The following is a 15,913-nucleotide window of genomic DNA, read 5'->3' as shown; positions in this document are numbered from 1 at the left end:
CCACCATCCCTTATCTGAACTGCTGTGATAACCTCTTAATGAGTCTCCCTGCTCCTAATACTGTCACCTCCTTACCCTTACAATCTGTACTCCATATAGCTGAGGTTCTTTTAAAAAATGGAAGTCATGGCCCTGGCCGGTTGGCTCAGCGGTAGAGCGTCCGCCTAGCGTGCGGAGGACCCGGGTTCGATTCCCGGCCAGGGCACACAGGAGAAGCGCCCATTTGTTTCTCCACCCCTCCACCGCACCTTCCTCTCTGTCTCTCTCTTCCCCTCCCGCAGCCAAGGCTCCACTGGAGCAAAGATGGCCCGGGCGCTGGGGATGGCTCCTTGGCCTCTGCCCCAGGTGCTAGAGTGGCTCTGGTGGCAACATGGCGACGCCCAGGATGGGCAGAGCATTGCCCCCTGGTGGGCAGAGCGTCGCCCCATGGTGGGCATGCCGGGTGGATCCCGGTCGGGCACATGCAGGAGTCTGTCTGACTGTCTCTCCCTGTTTCCAGCTTCAGAAAAATGCAAAAAAAAAAAAAAAAAAAAAAAAAAAAAAAAAAAAGGAAGTCAGGCCTGACCTGCAGTGGCGCAGTGGATAAAGCCTTGACCTGGAACGCTGAGGTCACTGTTTCAAATTCCTGGGTTTGCCTGGTCAAGGCACATATGGGAGTTGATGCTTCCTGCTGCTCCTCCCTTTCCCTTTCTCTCTCGCGCTCTCTCTCCTCTCTAAAATGAATAAATAAATAAATAATTTAAAATAAATAAATAAAAAATAAAAAATGGAAGTCAGGTCATATTTTCCCCTTAAAATCCTCCAAGTTACTCTCAGAATAAAATCCAATTCTTCACCTAACCTACACAGGTTTACATGTTTCAGCCTTTCCTACCTCCCTCCTCTTAGCACCCCTCAGTTACCTGGGTGTCTTCCTCAAACCAAGGGTGGTCCTACTCAGGACCTTTGCACCTGTTTTTTGTTTGTTTTTTGCTTTCCCCAAATCTTTGTATGATTGACTCCTTCTTCTCCTGTATGTCTCAGCTTACATTTCACCTCCTCAGAGAAACCATCCCCCTTTGACCACAGCTGAAAGGTTTTTATAGTTGCTCATTTATCATTTAAACCATTTTTGCTTTCTTTAATTTGTAGCATTTAATAATTATGTTGGTTTGTCTCTGCATTTATGGTCTATCTCCTGGTCTTGAACAGTATGTCCCACGTAATCACTAGCCACATGTTACTGAGTACTTGAAATGTAGCTAGCGCAATTGAGAAATGCTGTCAAGTAAAACACAGAGGATTTTTAAACCTTAGTATAAAAAATAATGCAAAATATCTCATGTAAAGCCAGTGGCCAGGACCACCATCACAGCAGCCTGGCCCATGCAGGTTTGCATTGGATTCGGACAGTCGGTAAAGAAACAACGGAGCCAAAAACTGATGAGCCATCATCTTTAATCCTAGCTTGCACCTGGTGGGCAAGTAAAAACACACACTGGGCTCCAAAACCCACTCACATTCAGTGCTCACAAAGCTACTGACTTATCCGAGTTTCCTAGAATCAAAGATTCCTAGCTCACCAGACTTATTCACCTCTGTTTCCAATCTCCTTCCTTCTCTCTGCACAAACTGGCTTCTCACTCAACACTCCGCCATCTTGGCTGCTTCTCCTGGCCTCCTCCACGTGGCCTTTCTCTGCTCTCTGCTGTCTCCTCTAATGCTAATCTCAGGAACTAAGAGAGCAAGCTCCCATTCTGCCCCCATTTTATAGTGTAGAAATCCAAACCTTTAATCCAATATACAAAATAGGTAAGTCTCTAATACAAAGTCACTTATCTGGGGCATGATGGGATTGTACCACCTCACATCAAAAAGAGTGGGAAAGGTTTAGTCCTAAAACCAAGCCCCAGGCTACAAGGATCCTGCCTGCCCACAGCCCGCCCCCAACACACATTAATATCACTGGGCGACAGGCTTCCATGCGGACAGCGCCATCTTTAACAAAGTGAGCATAATATATTTTATCTGCCCAATATCTCATTAATAAGGATTGTTATTTTTTTTCAGTGAGAGGACGGGAGATAGTGAGACTCTCGCATGCATACCTGCCGGGATCCACCTGGCAACCTATTGAATCAACCGAGCTATCCTCAGCACCTGGCAGACGTTGAAACTAATCAAGCCACTGGCTGCAAGAGGGGAAAAGAGAGAGATGGAGTGGAGAGGAGAAGGAGGGGAAGACAAAGAGAGGGAGGGGAAGAGAAGCAGATGGTCGCTTCTCATCTGTGCCCTGACCGGGAATTGAACCCGGAACATTCATACACCGGGCACACACTCTATCCACGGAGCCAGCTGACCAGAGCCTAATAAGGTTTTTTAATACTGATTATGTATCAAAATGATATTCCGAATACATTCAGTTCAATAAGATATATCCTTAAAACTAATTTCACTTGTTAAAAAATTTATTTTCTAACGTAGCTACTAGAACATTAAAAATTGCACACGTGGCTTGCATGACAATTTCTATTGGACAGTGCTTGCTCAAGAATGTTGCGCCTTGCGGCAGCAGGTTGTGTGTTTGGTATGTTACTGTTATCCCAGCACCAGAACAATGTTCGGCACTGATGAACACGTGTTGAGCCCCGGACACCCCCAGCTTACCTTTCAGCCCATGTTTGAGGCAATGTTCCATCACCACAAAGAACTGCTGCAAGGGGGCGTGGTCCGCATCCAGGCTGCGGCCCAAGCTCAGGGCGGACTGGAGCAAGACCTTGATGCTGAGTTTCATCATGTGCATCAGGTTGGCACGCTCCTCCATCACCTGGCACTTGGAAGCTGTAGAACAGAAGCAGGGAACCTTCGTCAGGGGATTCAGTGCGCTCCTGGGCAAGGAGATTGGACGCGGAGCAATGGAGACAAAACCCGTCAGGCGAGTGTGCTCCGAGTGCAAACGCGCGGATCACTGGGGTCCTCAATCACCCGGCACTTGATCCAAGAAAGTCACAGCTGCCCACAAACCGCTCGGGTGCAGAGACTCTAAAGGCCTCTCCCAGGCGGCTCTGCGCGTTGCTAAGGCGACGGCCCTACTAAAACTCACGCGATTGGCCTCTCCCACACCCGTGGCATTCCATTTTCCGCCCAGAAAAGGGCTCAAATAGCAGAAAGCCCCACCCCAAACTGGAGAACGTGGCCCGCCCTCGGACGTTTCTACTGGGCGAACCCAGGGAGGCCATGTCCATAGGTGCGCGGGAGCCATTTCGGGTGTTCGGAGCCCGCTTTGCCAAGGTTTTTGTAACCTGCTGTTCGGTGTGACTGTGCCATCCCGAGTTCCTTCGGGGAAGCACCTGCCACTCGGTTCCACACTCACATTCTCACTGTTGCCCACCTTTAGTGCACAATTAGTAGGCAATTACGAGCCTACTAATTTTTTTAGTAAGTAAAACTGTTAGAATAAACTGCTGTCTTTCCATTTCAACTCCATTAACCTGTCGCTTTGTTTTGAGGTTTAAAACTTTTTGTTTAATCAGTATTAGCTATTCAGGGCGGATACTTCCCAAATGTCCCCTCAAACCCAGGAAACTTATTGCAGAAACTGGCTGAAAATAGACCCCCAACTCTTAGCAGTCCTGGCTGGAAAACACCCCGGCTGACAAGACCCCCGGGTGGGCGCCCTCTCGCCGCGCTGACCCTGCACCAACCCATTGCCTTTCTAACGTTTGCCTGTTGGAAGGAGGCGGTGAACTGTACTGTTTTCATTTGCAGCTGTCTGATTACTACTGAGCTTAACCGTTAGGTTCATTGTCTCCTAGTCGGTGAACTGGCTATTAAATCTTAACTTGGATTGATTTGTATGTTCCGGATATTTTATAGGCGTTAAATAATATGGACACAATTAGTTAAAAGAGCTTATCTATGTGTAGCTAAGTTGAAAAGAACGATGTTATGACAGAATTTATAATAAAAGCATTAAATATTAATCAGATTTGAGACAGCTTGGGTGAGACTAAATAGTCCCAATTATCAGCAAAATCTAAGACTAGCTACTGGGAAAGGAAAATCCCTCTAAACATTTCATCAAGGTTGTGGAAAGAGAAAAATAGGTTAAGTAAATGTTTGGCTCAGGGGTGCTTCAATTATTTTAAAATATTGAGAGAATCCTATACATTTATAAATTTGAAAACTTGAATGAAATGGATTATGGGTGTAAAGCCAGTATCCACGGCCAGGGCCACTATCACAGCAGCCTCCTGGCCCATGCAGGTTCGCATTAGATTCGGACAGTCGGTAAAGAAACAACGGAGCCAAGAACTGATGGGCCTTCATCTTTAATCCTAGCTTGCACCCGGCGGGCAAGTAAAAACACACACTGGGCTCCAAAACCCAATCACATTCATTGCTCACAAAGCTACTGACTTATCCGAGTTTCCTAGAATCAAAGGTTTCTAGCTCACCAGACTTATTCTCCTCAGTTCCCCATCTCCTTCCTTATCCCAGATACAAACTCTACACAAACTGGCATCTCACTCAGCACTCCGCCATCTTGGCTGCTTCTCCTGGCCTACTCCACGTGGCCTCCTTCTGCTCTCTGCTCTGCTCTCTCCTCTAATGATAATCTCAGGAACCAAGAGCGCAAGCTCCCGCTCCGTCCCCATTTTATAGTGTAGAAATCCAAACCCTTAATCCAATATACAAAATAGGGAAATCTCTAATACAGTCACTTCTTTGAGGCATGATTGGATTGTACCACCCCACATCAAAAAGGGTGGGAAAGGCTTAATCCCAAAACCAAGCCCCAGGCTACAAGGATTCTCAACACACATTAATATCACCTGGGCAACGGCTTCACGTGGGCAACACTATTTTTAACAAAGTGAGCATAATATATTTTATCTGCCCAACAATGGGCAAAGGAAATAAAAATTGTAAAACTTCAAGGAGTAAACCCGGGATAGACCAATAACCTTAGAAGCAATTTGTAAAGATTTAACCTTCAAGAAGACAGTGGACCCTGGTCTGTAAACTAGTGGACTTCCAATCGCAGTATATATCCAGGAAGTGTTGCGGAGGGTTAGGCAGGCCCAGATGTTTTTTGTTTTTGTTTTTTAAAATATCTTATTTTTAACTTTATTCAGTTTTTTTTTTAGAGAGAGAGAGAGAGAAAGGAGAGGAGTAGAAAGTATCAACTCTCATATGTGCCCTGGCCAGGCAAGCCTAGGGTTTTGAACCGGCAACCCCAGCGTTCCACTGTGCCACCACAGGTCAGGTGGCAGGCCCAGATGTTTTAAGGAAATCGGTTTCCAGACCTTCCTGTTTCATAGGCACTCCTCCTCCCACTCCACAGAAAAGCATCAATTCCCTCCCTAACTCATACCTTCCTCTTGATGCACTGGCCTGGGGTACAGAAGGTCCCACACAGGACCCACATAGGACAGGCGGCAGAGCCTCCTCTGGCGGTTAATCAAGTCACTAACAACATGAAGAGCTTCCAATCCCTTACTGCTTTATTACTGTTGGTCAAATAAGTTTGTAAATATGATATATATGTTTGCTCACTTGTGTCTTATATTGGGTGTGGGGGACAGGCTATAAGCAGGCCAGGTCGTTGTAGCCTAGGGTTTGGTTTTGAGACTGGGCTTTTCCCCACACCCTTGACTGATTGTATGATCTGGGTGGTGCACTCTCATGAGGAATCCAATTATGCCTTGGATAAGTGACTTTGTATCGGAGACTTCCTTGTTTGTATATTGGATTAAGGGATTTTGGTTTTCTACACTATAAAGTGGGACAGACCAGGAGCTTGCTCACTCAGTTCCTGCTATCACGATTGCAGGGGCTTCCCTGATCCCTTGCCCTTCATGGGAAAATCTGGTTTTCTGCTTTTCCTTTGTCTTCTTTTGTGGTTTGCCTGTCTTGGTGAGACACCAATAAATAGGATGGCCCACCATCCTCCGACTCTGCCGTTTCTTTACCATCTGCCTGAATCCAATGGGAACCTGCATGGACCAGGCGGCTGCTTTGATAGTGACAGCCATGGCTCCTGGCCTTACAATTACACTTAGTTAAGAAGACCTGGTGGGGGGCAGGGTCACTTCTAGCCCTCTGCTGGGTGTCTTTTTTCTTTAATTGATTTTAATTTATGTTTACATAGATTCTAGTGTTGCCCCAAATGCATCTCCTCTGCTGGGTGTCTTGAACTTAGGAGCTAAAATTTTACGTAATTATTTTCAGCAAGTCTTCAGTACTTAACACAGTAGGATATGCCATTAACTTGAAGGATATGTTCTGTAAATTAAATGAGCCAAACTCTAGCTCCCAGTTTTTGATGAAAATGGATTTGAAATACATGTAAATTAAGTCTTTTTGTCAAAAAACATTGTATCAGCAAAGGTGTAATTAAATAAGCAATATTTAGATGTCTCCAACCATTTTGAGTGTTCTCGGTGTAATTAAATAAGCAATATTTAGATGTCTCCAACCATTTTGAGTGTTCTCGGTTAAACAAGGTAAATAAGTAAAATAATTACAAATATAATTTTCACTTGATAAATCTTGGTAAAGCCTTTCTGGGGAAACTTCCCAGAGGTTGAGAAAAAAAATTTTTTTAGAGAGAAGTGAGAGAGATTTGAAGCATCAACTTGTAGTTATGGCACTTTAGTTCACTGATTGCTTCTCAAACTTGCTTTGGGGGGGGGCGGGGGACAATGACCTCTTGCTCAAGCCAGCGACCACTGGATCATGTCGATGATCCCACACTCAAGTCGGGGACCTGACGCTCAAGCCAGGGTGAGCCTGCACTTAAGCCCGTGCTCAAGCTGGCAACCTCAGGGTTTTGAACCTGGGACCTCAGTGTCCCCGGTTGACACTATCCACTGTGCCACTACCAATCAGGCGAGGTTGAGAAATTTAATACAACAAAGTTGTGTTCTTTCTTGCAAATCCAGTGATTTTCATTTGCTTTGAACAAAAATAATAATTACTGACAGTAGATCATTATGATTTGGGGCATATAACTTAAAAGTTCAAAGACTTAAGCAACATTGCTCTGACAAACTATCCATTTATACAGTCGTCCCTTGCCATATTGCGGTTCACTTTTGCAGTCTCACTGTACAGTGGATTTTAAAATTGTATATATCTAATTTTGTATCATGGGATTTTGCGGTACATAGGTGATAGATACGTAATATTCCAAACGGCCCTTTTGCTGTTCCTCTTGGCTGCCTGACCCCACCCTTAATTACCGGACAATCACTCATGGGACAAAGGAACTCCAGGAAGCTGTTCAATCACCCCAGTGAAGAGTATTCCAGAAAGCCAACATACCAGCACAACCTTGCTCGAGGCTATCCCCAACCCTATAAACTTTTGTGTTGGTTTTTTTTTTCAGAGACAGAGAGAGAGAGTCAGATAGAGGGATAGACAGGGACAGACAGAAACAGAGAGAGATGAGAAGCATCAATCATCAGTTTTTCCCTGCGAGACCCTAGCTGCTCATTGATTGCTCTCTCATATGTGCCTTGACCACAGGCCTTCAGCAGACCGAGTAACCCCGTGCTTGAGCCAGCAACCCTGGGTCCAAGCTGGTGAGCTTTGCTCCAACCAGATGAGCCCGTGCTCAAGCTGGTGACCCCAGGGTCTCGAGGCTGGGTCCTCCGCATCCCAGTCCGATGCTCTATTCACTGCGCCAGCACCTGGTCAGGCCAACCGTATAAAGTTTTACCTCAGTCTGTTTTTGGTGCTCTTCTCCCCGAGAGAAGTGCCCGGCAGGGTTCCTTTCTTCCTTTCAATAAAGCCTGTTACTCTGGGTCTTTCAGACTCCCATGGAGTCCAACAATAGGTATTTTTATATATTTATTATTTTAATTATTTTTGCAGTAAAATAAGCAAAATAAGTGTGGGAATGGTTAATTGTGACATCCGAATAAAGGCCATAAAATATATTAATAGGCTTTAGAAATAACTTCAAAGGAACTAGTCCAGTAAATGCAACCCATTCCCGGGACAGATGAGTCCTTGAGGTACGGAAGGTGTTAGACTCCCAGGATGACTAGGAACAGATGGAAGTTGTTAGACTCCCAGGATGACTAGGAACAGATGGAAGTTGTTAGACTCCCAGGATGGCTAGGAATAGATGAGTCCTTGAGATAGGAAAGTCGTAAAACTCCCAGGATGATTAGTGCAACCCAATCCTGGAGGATAGATAGAGACTTTTCCAGCTGGGGGCTTTCAACTGTATGACTGGTTACTAAGGCACGTGACTAAAATTTAATTTGGGGGAGCCAATTGCTAAATGCAAAATTCGCTTCTGTATGAACCGCTTGCTTGCTACGCTATAAAAACCCCTAGATTGTAGGCGCTCGGTGTGACTCTGGTGACTGCCACCTGAGCTCACCCCTGCGCAGGTTTTGCTTTTTCTTTGCCATAAAACTTTGTTTAAACTCTCCAAACGTCTCCAGTGTCTATTTTACCAGGCGAGTGCAACATTTTATGGGGGCTCGCCCGGGATTCCCATTACGGGAATTTTGACTGGGGACAGGCGGAACAGCTCGAGCTGGTGAGTATCTTGTTGTAGAATTCCTTGTTTCTGTAATCTGGCTCCGGAGCACTTACAGTCTGTGGTGGCAGACAGGACACTGTCGGCCCAGACACTCGGGCCAAGGGCAGGACGCTGCCGGCTGAGGTTTCTGTTTCTGTCTGAAATCGATCGATCGTTTTAAAGTAGTGAGCTCACTCGCGCCGCGCCGCTGTCTGGTTGTTTGTTTAGCCTGAATGACTGAGTGGGAAATTTTGTGTATTGTCCTCCTGGGACTTGCTGCACTGTTGTGTTGGGTGTTCATTTGTTTGCCAGTACAGTGTGATCAACGTTCATCTATTTGAACCACTCTGCTTATAGGGTGGGGAATCCTGTGTGTTGTCTTTTTAGGACTAGAAGCATACCAGGCTAAGAGGAACAAGTACCGCGAGATGGGACAGCAAGAATGTACACTTAAATCCCCTCTTGATTGCATTTTAAGTAACTTCTCTGATTTTCAGAAGAGAGCCCAGGGTTATGGGGGACCTCCACCCGATCGAGAAACTCTCCGGACCTTAAGCCAAGTGGAGTGGCCATCTCTTAAGGTTGGATGGCCATCTGAAGGAACCTTTGATCTGCCCATAGTTTTTGCAGTAAGAGCCATTATATATCAGGTGCCCCATCCAGATCAATATGTGTATATAGATATTTGGATAGATATAGCTACAGACAAACCTGGGTACATTAAGAGGTGCATAAAAGCTAATCAAAAGGTTAAGAGAGCTATTTGTGTGAGCGCAGCGGACATTAAGCCTCGCCCTCCCTCCGCTCCACCTGCACCTGAAAAAGAGCCTCCCAAATTGTATCTGATCCTTCCTGAAGTTACTGAGGATATAGTATACCCTGTAAATTATCCTCCTCCTTATCAGAAGCCCAAGGAGCCGGATTCAACTGTGCCCGAGAATGTCCAGAGTCCTCCCCACACTCGGGGGGGAACCCCTTATGCTCAACCTCCCTTTGCTGGAAGTGCCCCAATGTTACCTCTTAGGGAGGTGCTGCCCCCACTAGATGAAGGACCACAAGCACCGTCCCGAATGATTTATATTCCTTTTTCTACTAGTGACCTTTATAATTGGAAACATCAGAACCTGTCGTTTTCAGAGAAACCCCAGGGGTTAATTTCTTTGCTTGAGACTGTTTTCAGGACCCATCAACCAACTTGGGACGATTGTCAGCAGCTTTTGCACACTCTGTTCACAACAGAAGAAAGAACCCGCATCGGCCAAGAAGCTGAAAAAGCAATTAGGGAAGATGGGGGCACTGAAAGGGAACTAGAGAAAACACTCCCCAGGTGCCCTCCCAATTGGGATCCAAACGATATCAGGGATAGGGAATCGCTCACCCAATATCACCGGGCTCTATTAAGGGGAATAAAAGCAGTTGCTAAGAAACCAACCAACTTCAGTAAGGTAGGTGAAGTAATTCAGGGAAGGGATGAGTCCCCTGCTGCATTTTTAGAGCGGCTAATGGAGGCCTACCGGGTTTATACCCCTATTGATCCTGAGGCAGAGGAAAATCGGAGGCTAATAAACATAGCCTTCGTCACTCAGGCAACCCCAGACATTAGAAAGAAGCTCCAGAAAATAGAAGGATTTGAGGGAAAGAGTAGGAGTGAACTATTAGAAATAGCACAGAGAGAGTGACGTCACGGAAATGGCGCCGTGAGCAGCGCGTCCGACAGCTCTCCCCTAAATCACAACAAATTTATCAACTAGAAACAGAAAAATTTATCCTCGGAGCATTCCGGAGTTCCACACAAACTGATAGCGAAAGGACTGTTATCACTTGAATCTGAGAGACGAGGGTGTGGAGGAATCTACCACAGGGACGTTCTTTCAAACCGCGAGGAAGTGCGCCTGTGGTGAGTCAGCCCATACTTGGGAGCTGCGAGCCGCCGCCGCGAGCAGCCACGCGCGCGCCCGGTCCAGTTGAGCACCACTGACGTTCCCAGCGGCCCGCACACTGCGAGTGGGGGTCGCCGGCCACCGGTGCCCGGAGCGCCCCATTCGCGCGCGTGCCTTGGGCATTCCACGCGCCCAGGGCGCCCTGCTGGCTCGCACACCCAGGGGGCTCCATTATCCTGCGCCTGGTGCGGTCCAGCCGCCAGTGGCGGGGCGAGCGGGAGAGGCTTGGGAGATTCTCTCCGTGGGCGGGGCACCTCACCCAGCCATTCAAACTAACAATCAAGCGTTGGGGAGGGGCACGCAGGCAGCCTAAAATACCTTCGGAAGCACAGCTGCGACCCAATCACTGAAATTAGCTTAACCCATGAAATCTGCGCACCCTCGGTTCTAATTGATAAGATCTCTCTCAGTTCAGCGATCCAAGACAAGAGGCGTGATATTTTTTAGTGCCTCTCGCTAAAGGGGCGGGGACAACTTCTGATTGATAGAGCCTCCATATTCAGGGATAAACGCTAACAAGAAGGACTTGGCAGATAATAAGATCTATACTACACTAGTCGCAAGCAGAGACTAGTGCCTCTTCTTCCCTGCAAAAACAGGCTACAAAGTGTGGAAAGCCTGGGTTGAGAAGTCCAACTAAATGATAGGCACTGAACAGTCACCTTGACAACAATTGACTCCCACCCCCGCCTGATTACACTGGAGGCCCTGACTGTCAGAGCCTTTCCCAAAGCCTTGCACTGAGTGGGGATAGAGTGGGGATTTCCTAGCTCTTTGAGCCTCTTACTCCCCAGGCAGAAGCAGTTGCAGCCTTATAGCTGGATCACCAGGCTGCTAATTCAGAAAGGGGGGACTAGGAGAGAGAATCCAGGAAAGCAAACTCTCTCATCGTTGGACCCTGCAAACGCCAACAAGCCTTGACTACCAGCAAGACTAAAGCCAATTATATGACATTGCCATAGAATCCCATCAATTGCAAATCCCTACCTAAGTGTGACACAGGGGCAGAGCCTGGGGTACAGAGTCACCGACCAGGAAGAGGGAGAGAAAAGAAAAAGGAAGAAGTTAACCTCTCAAAATCAAGAAAAATCCACAGACTTTACAACTTGATCCACTAATTTTTTTGTTGTTGTTGTTTGTTTCTTCTATCTTATTGCCTTTATTTCCTCCACCTCGGTCCTTCTATTCTCTGCCCATCTTATGCTTCCCCTTTCTTGAACTACACTACCCATGAGTGTTGCATTTTATTTCTCTTCTTCATCCTCACCCTCCTTTAAGGTTATACTCCAAAACACTTAACTCTCACTCTCTCCTCTTTTGTTTTTTTTTGTCTTGCTTTATTTTGTTTTTTTCTCTTCCTATTTTATTTCTTCCTTCGTTTTTCTCTTTTTCTTATTTTTTCCTTTCTATTCGGTTTTTCTTTTCTCATTTTACTTTCCTCCCATATAATCCTCAATCACGAACAAATTAGTTAATTTGGGACTCAAGGCTTTTTTTTGGCTTTATTTCTCTTTTTTGCTTTTGTTTTTATTTTTTTTTCTTGTTTGTTTATTTTTGTGGCATTTTGGGTCCTCCCAACCCAAGGTCTCCATTGTATTTAGTCTTTGCTCCACTTAATACAACAGATTTTTACTTATTATTTTTATTTTTTCTTCTTTATTATTCTTTTTTGGTCCTTTTTTCTGGTTCCCTCTTATCCCTCTCATTATATCTCTTAGTTGACCATCACTTACAAGCAAATCATCTTATGCTTGTCTAAGATTTTCTTCCTTTTTTTTTTTTTTAGTAGGTCCCTACTCCCTTTTTTTTGCCCCTTGAACTCTTCACCCCAAATCAGGCCCTCCATTATAGGCACGATATTTCCCTGAGGAGGGGAGAGGAGGGAAAGAGAAGAGAGAAAAAAGGGGGAAATAATAAATTATTACTGTTTTTTTTTTGTGGGGTGTTTTACCTTTTTTTTTTTTTTTTTACTTTTTACTCTTTATTAATTCTAATTAGTGCTATCAACAAGACCACCCTCAGATGCCGATAAGAAAGAGGAAATTGAATATTATGGATACAAAAGAAAGAGAGGTAACACAAATAGATGTGGAAAAATCTATGGAGAAAAGACTTAACATATTGGAAGCCTTGGAGCTAAATGACAGAGAATTTAAAATAGAAATCTTAAAAATACTCAGAGATATACAAGAAAACACAGAAAGGCAATATAGGGAGATCAGAAAACAACTCAATGAACACAAAGAATATATTACCAAGGAAATTGAAACTATAAAAACAAATCAAACAGAAATGAAAAACTCAATTCACGAGCTGAAAAACGAGGTAACAAGCTTAGCTAACAGAACAGCCCAGATTGAAGATAGGATTAGTGAAATAGAAGACAAACAACTTGAGGCACAACAGAGAGAAGAAGAAAGAGACTCAAAAATAATAAAAAATGAGAAAGCCCTACAGGAATTGTCTGACTCCATCAGAAAGAATAACATAAGAATAATAGGTATATCAGAGGGAGAAGAGAAAGAAAATGGAATGGAGAATATACTCAAACAAATAATAGACGAGAACTTCCCAAGCCTGTGGAAAGAACTAAGGCCTCAAATTCAAGAAGCAAACAGAACACCGAGTTTTCTTAACCCCAACAAACCCACTCCAAGGCACATCATAATAAAGATGACACAAACCAATGACAAAGAAAAAATTCTCAAGGCAGCCAGGGAAAAGAAGAGTACAACATATAAAGGAAGGCTTATTAGATTATCATCAGATTTCTCAGCAGAAACTCTACAAGCTAGAAGAGAGTGGACCCCAATATTTAAAGCCCTGAAAGAGAGGAACTTTCAGCCAAGAATACTATACCCATCAAAGCTATCCTTCAAGTACGAAGGAGATATAAAAACATTCACAAATACAGAAAAGATGAGAGAATTTATCAACAGAAAGCCCCCACTCCAGGAAATACTAAGGGGGGTTTTCCAACCAGATTCAAAGAACAAAAGAAAACAACACCACAAGTAACAGCTCCACCAAGAACACAATAAAACCAAACTTAAACTGTGACAACAAAGGAAAAAAAGGGGGGAGAGGATGAAGATTAACAGTAGCAAAGGACGATGAAGTGCAGAAATACTTATAAGATAGGGTACTACAATGAATATGGTAGGTACCCTTTTCATTACTTAATGGTAACCACCCTTGAAAAAAACACCACAAAAACACTTGACTTAAAAAAGGTAGCAACAGAGGAAAGAAGTATGGAACACAAACAAACAAAAACAAATGACAGAAAAACAAAAGAGAAGAATCAAACTAGATACAAAACTAACAGAAAGCAATTTATAAAATGGCAGTAGGGAACCCACAAGTGTCAATAATTACACTAAATGTAAATGGATTAAACTTACCAATAAAAAGACACAGAGTAGCAGAATGGATTAAAAAAGAAAATCCAACTATATGCTGCCTACAAGAAACACATCTAAGCAACAAGGATAAAAACAAATTCAAAGTGAAAGGCTGGAAAACAATACTCCAAGCAAACAACACCCAAAAAAAGGCAGGTGTAGCAATTCTCATATCTAATAATGCTGACTACAAGACAGAAAAAGTACTCAGAGACAAAAATGGTCATTTCATAATGATTAAGGGGAAGTTGAATCAAGAAGACATAACAATCCTTAATATATATGCACCAAACCAAGGAGCACCAAAATATATAAGACAGCTACTTATTGACCTTAAAACAAAAACTAACAAAAATACAATCATACTTGGAGACCTCAATACACCGCTGACGGCTCTAGATCGGTCATCCAAACAGAGAATCAACAAAGAAATAGTGGCCTTAAACAAAATACTAGAACACCTGGATATGATAGACATCTACAGGACACTTCATCCCAAAGCGACAGAGTATACATTTTTCTCTAGTGTACATGGAACATTCTCAAGAATTGACCATATGTTGGGCCACAAAGACAATATCAGCAAATTTAGAAAAACTGAAATTGTACCAAGCATATTTTCTGATCATAAAGCCTTGAAACTAGAATTCAACTGCAAAAAAGAGGGGGAAAAACCCACAAAAATGTGGAAACTAAACAACATACTTCTAAAAAATGAATGGGTCAAAGAAGAAATAAGCGCAGAGATCAAAAGATATATACAGACAAATGAAAATGAAAATACGACATATCAGAATCTCTGGGATGCAGCAAAAGCAGTAATAAGAGGAAAGCTCATATCACTTCAGGCCTATATGAACAAACAAGAGAGAGCCGAAGTAAACCACTTAACTTCACACCTTAAGGAACTAGAAAAAGAAGAATAAAGACAACCCAAAACCAGCCGAAGAAAGGAGATAATAAAAATCAGAGCAGAAATAAATGAAATAGAAAACAGAAAAACTATAGAAAAAATCAATAAAACAAGGAGCTGGTTCTTTGAAAAGATCAACAAAATTGACAAACCCTTGGCAAGACTCACCAAGGAAAAAAGGCACAGGACTCAAATAAATAAAATCCAAAATGAAAGAGGAGAGATCACCACAGACATCATAGATATACAAAGAATTATTGTAGAATACTATGAAAAATTATATGCCACCAAATACAACAATCTAGAAGAAATGGATAAATTCCTAGAACAATACAACCTTCCTAGACTGAGTCATGAAGAAGCAGAAAGCCTAAACAGACCAATCAGCAGGGAGGAAATAGAAAAAACTATTAAAAACCTCCCCAAAAATAAAAGTCCAGGCCCAGACAGTTATACTAGTGAATTCTATCAAACATTCAAAGAAGACTTGGTTCCTATTCTACTCAAAGTCTTCCAAAAAATTGAAGAAGAAGCAATACTTCCAAACACATTTTATGAGGCCAACATAACCCTCATACCAAAACCTGGCAAGGATGGCACAAAGAAAGAAAACTACAGACCAATATCTCTAATGAATACAGATGCTAAAATACTAAACAAAATACTGGCAAACCGAATACAACAACATATTAAAAAAATAATACATCATGATCAAGTGGGATTCATCCCAGAATCTCAAGGATGGTTCAACATACGCAAAACGGTTAACGTAATACACCATATCAACAAAACAAAGAACAAAAACCACATGATCTTATCAATAGATGCAGAAAAGGCTTTTGATAAAATACAACACAATTTTATGTTTAAGACTCTCAACAAAATGGGTATAGAAGGAAAATATCTCAACATGATAAAGGCCATATATGATAAACCATCAGCCAACATCCTATTAAACGGCATAAAACTGAGGACTTTCTACCTTAAATCAGGAACAAGACAGGGTTGTCCACTCTCTCCACTCTTATTTAACGTGGTGCTAGAAGTTCTGGCCAGAGCAATCAGACAAGACAAAGAAATAAAAGGCATCCATATCGGAAAAGAAGAAGTAAAGGTATCACTTTTTGCTGATGAT

General features: G+C 43.3%; 1 protein-coding gene and 1 non-coding gene across 2 annotated transcripts in view; one reads left to right on the top strand and one right to left on the bottom strand.

Moving 5' to 3' along the window:
* The window catches only part of RUFY1 (RUN and FYVE domain containing 1), a 114,133-nt gene that overhangs the window by 80,777 nt on the left and 17,443 nt on the right, over positions 1-15,913 (bottom strand). The window contains exon 2 of the mRNA XM_066278519.1: positions 2,647-2,820. Coding sequence (XP_066134616.1) covers positions 2,647-2,820 — 174 coding nt within the window. The remainder of the gene's footprint in view (positions 1-2,646; positions 2,821-15,913) is intronic.
* TRNAA-AGC (transfer RNA alanine (anticodon AGC)) lies at positions 130-205 on the top strand. Its single transcript has one exon. It is a non-coding gene; the product is annotated as a tRNA-Ala (tRNA).

The sequence above is a fragment of the Saccopteryx bilineata genome, chromosome 4 (genome assembly GCF_036850765.1).
Source record: "Saccopteryx bilineata isolate mSacBil1 chromosome 4, mSacBil1_pri_phased_curated, whole genome shotgun sequence".
In the NCBI taxonomy this organism is placed as follows: domain Eukaryota; kingdom Metazoa; phylum Chordata; class Mammalia; order Chiroptera; family Emballonuridae; genus Saccopteryx; species Saccopteryx bilineata.
The sequence above is the reverse complement of the archived record's forward strand: the minus strand, read 5'-3'. Positions and strand labels throughout refer to the sequence as shown.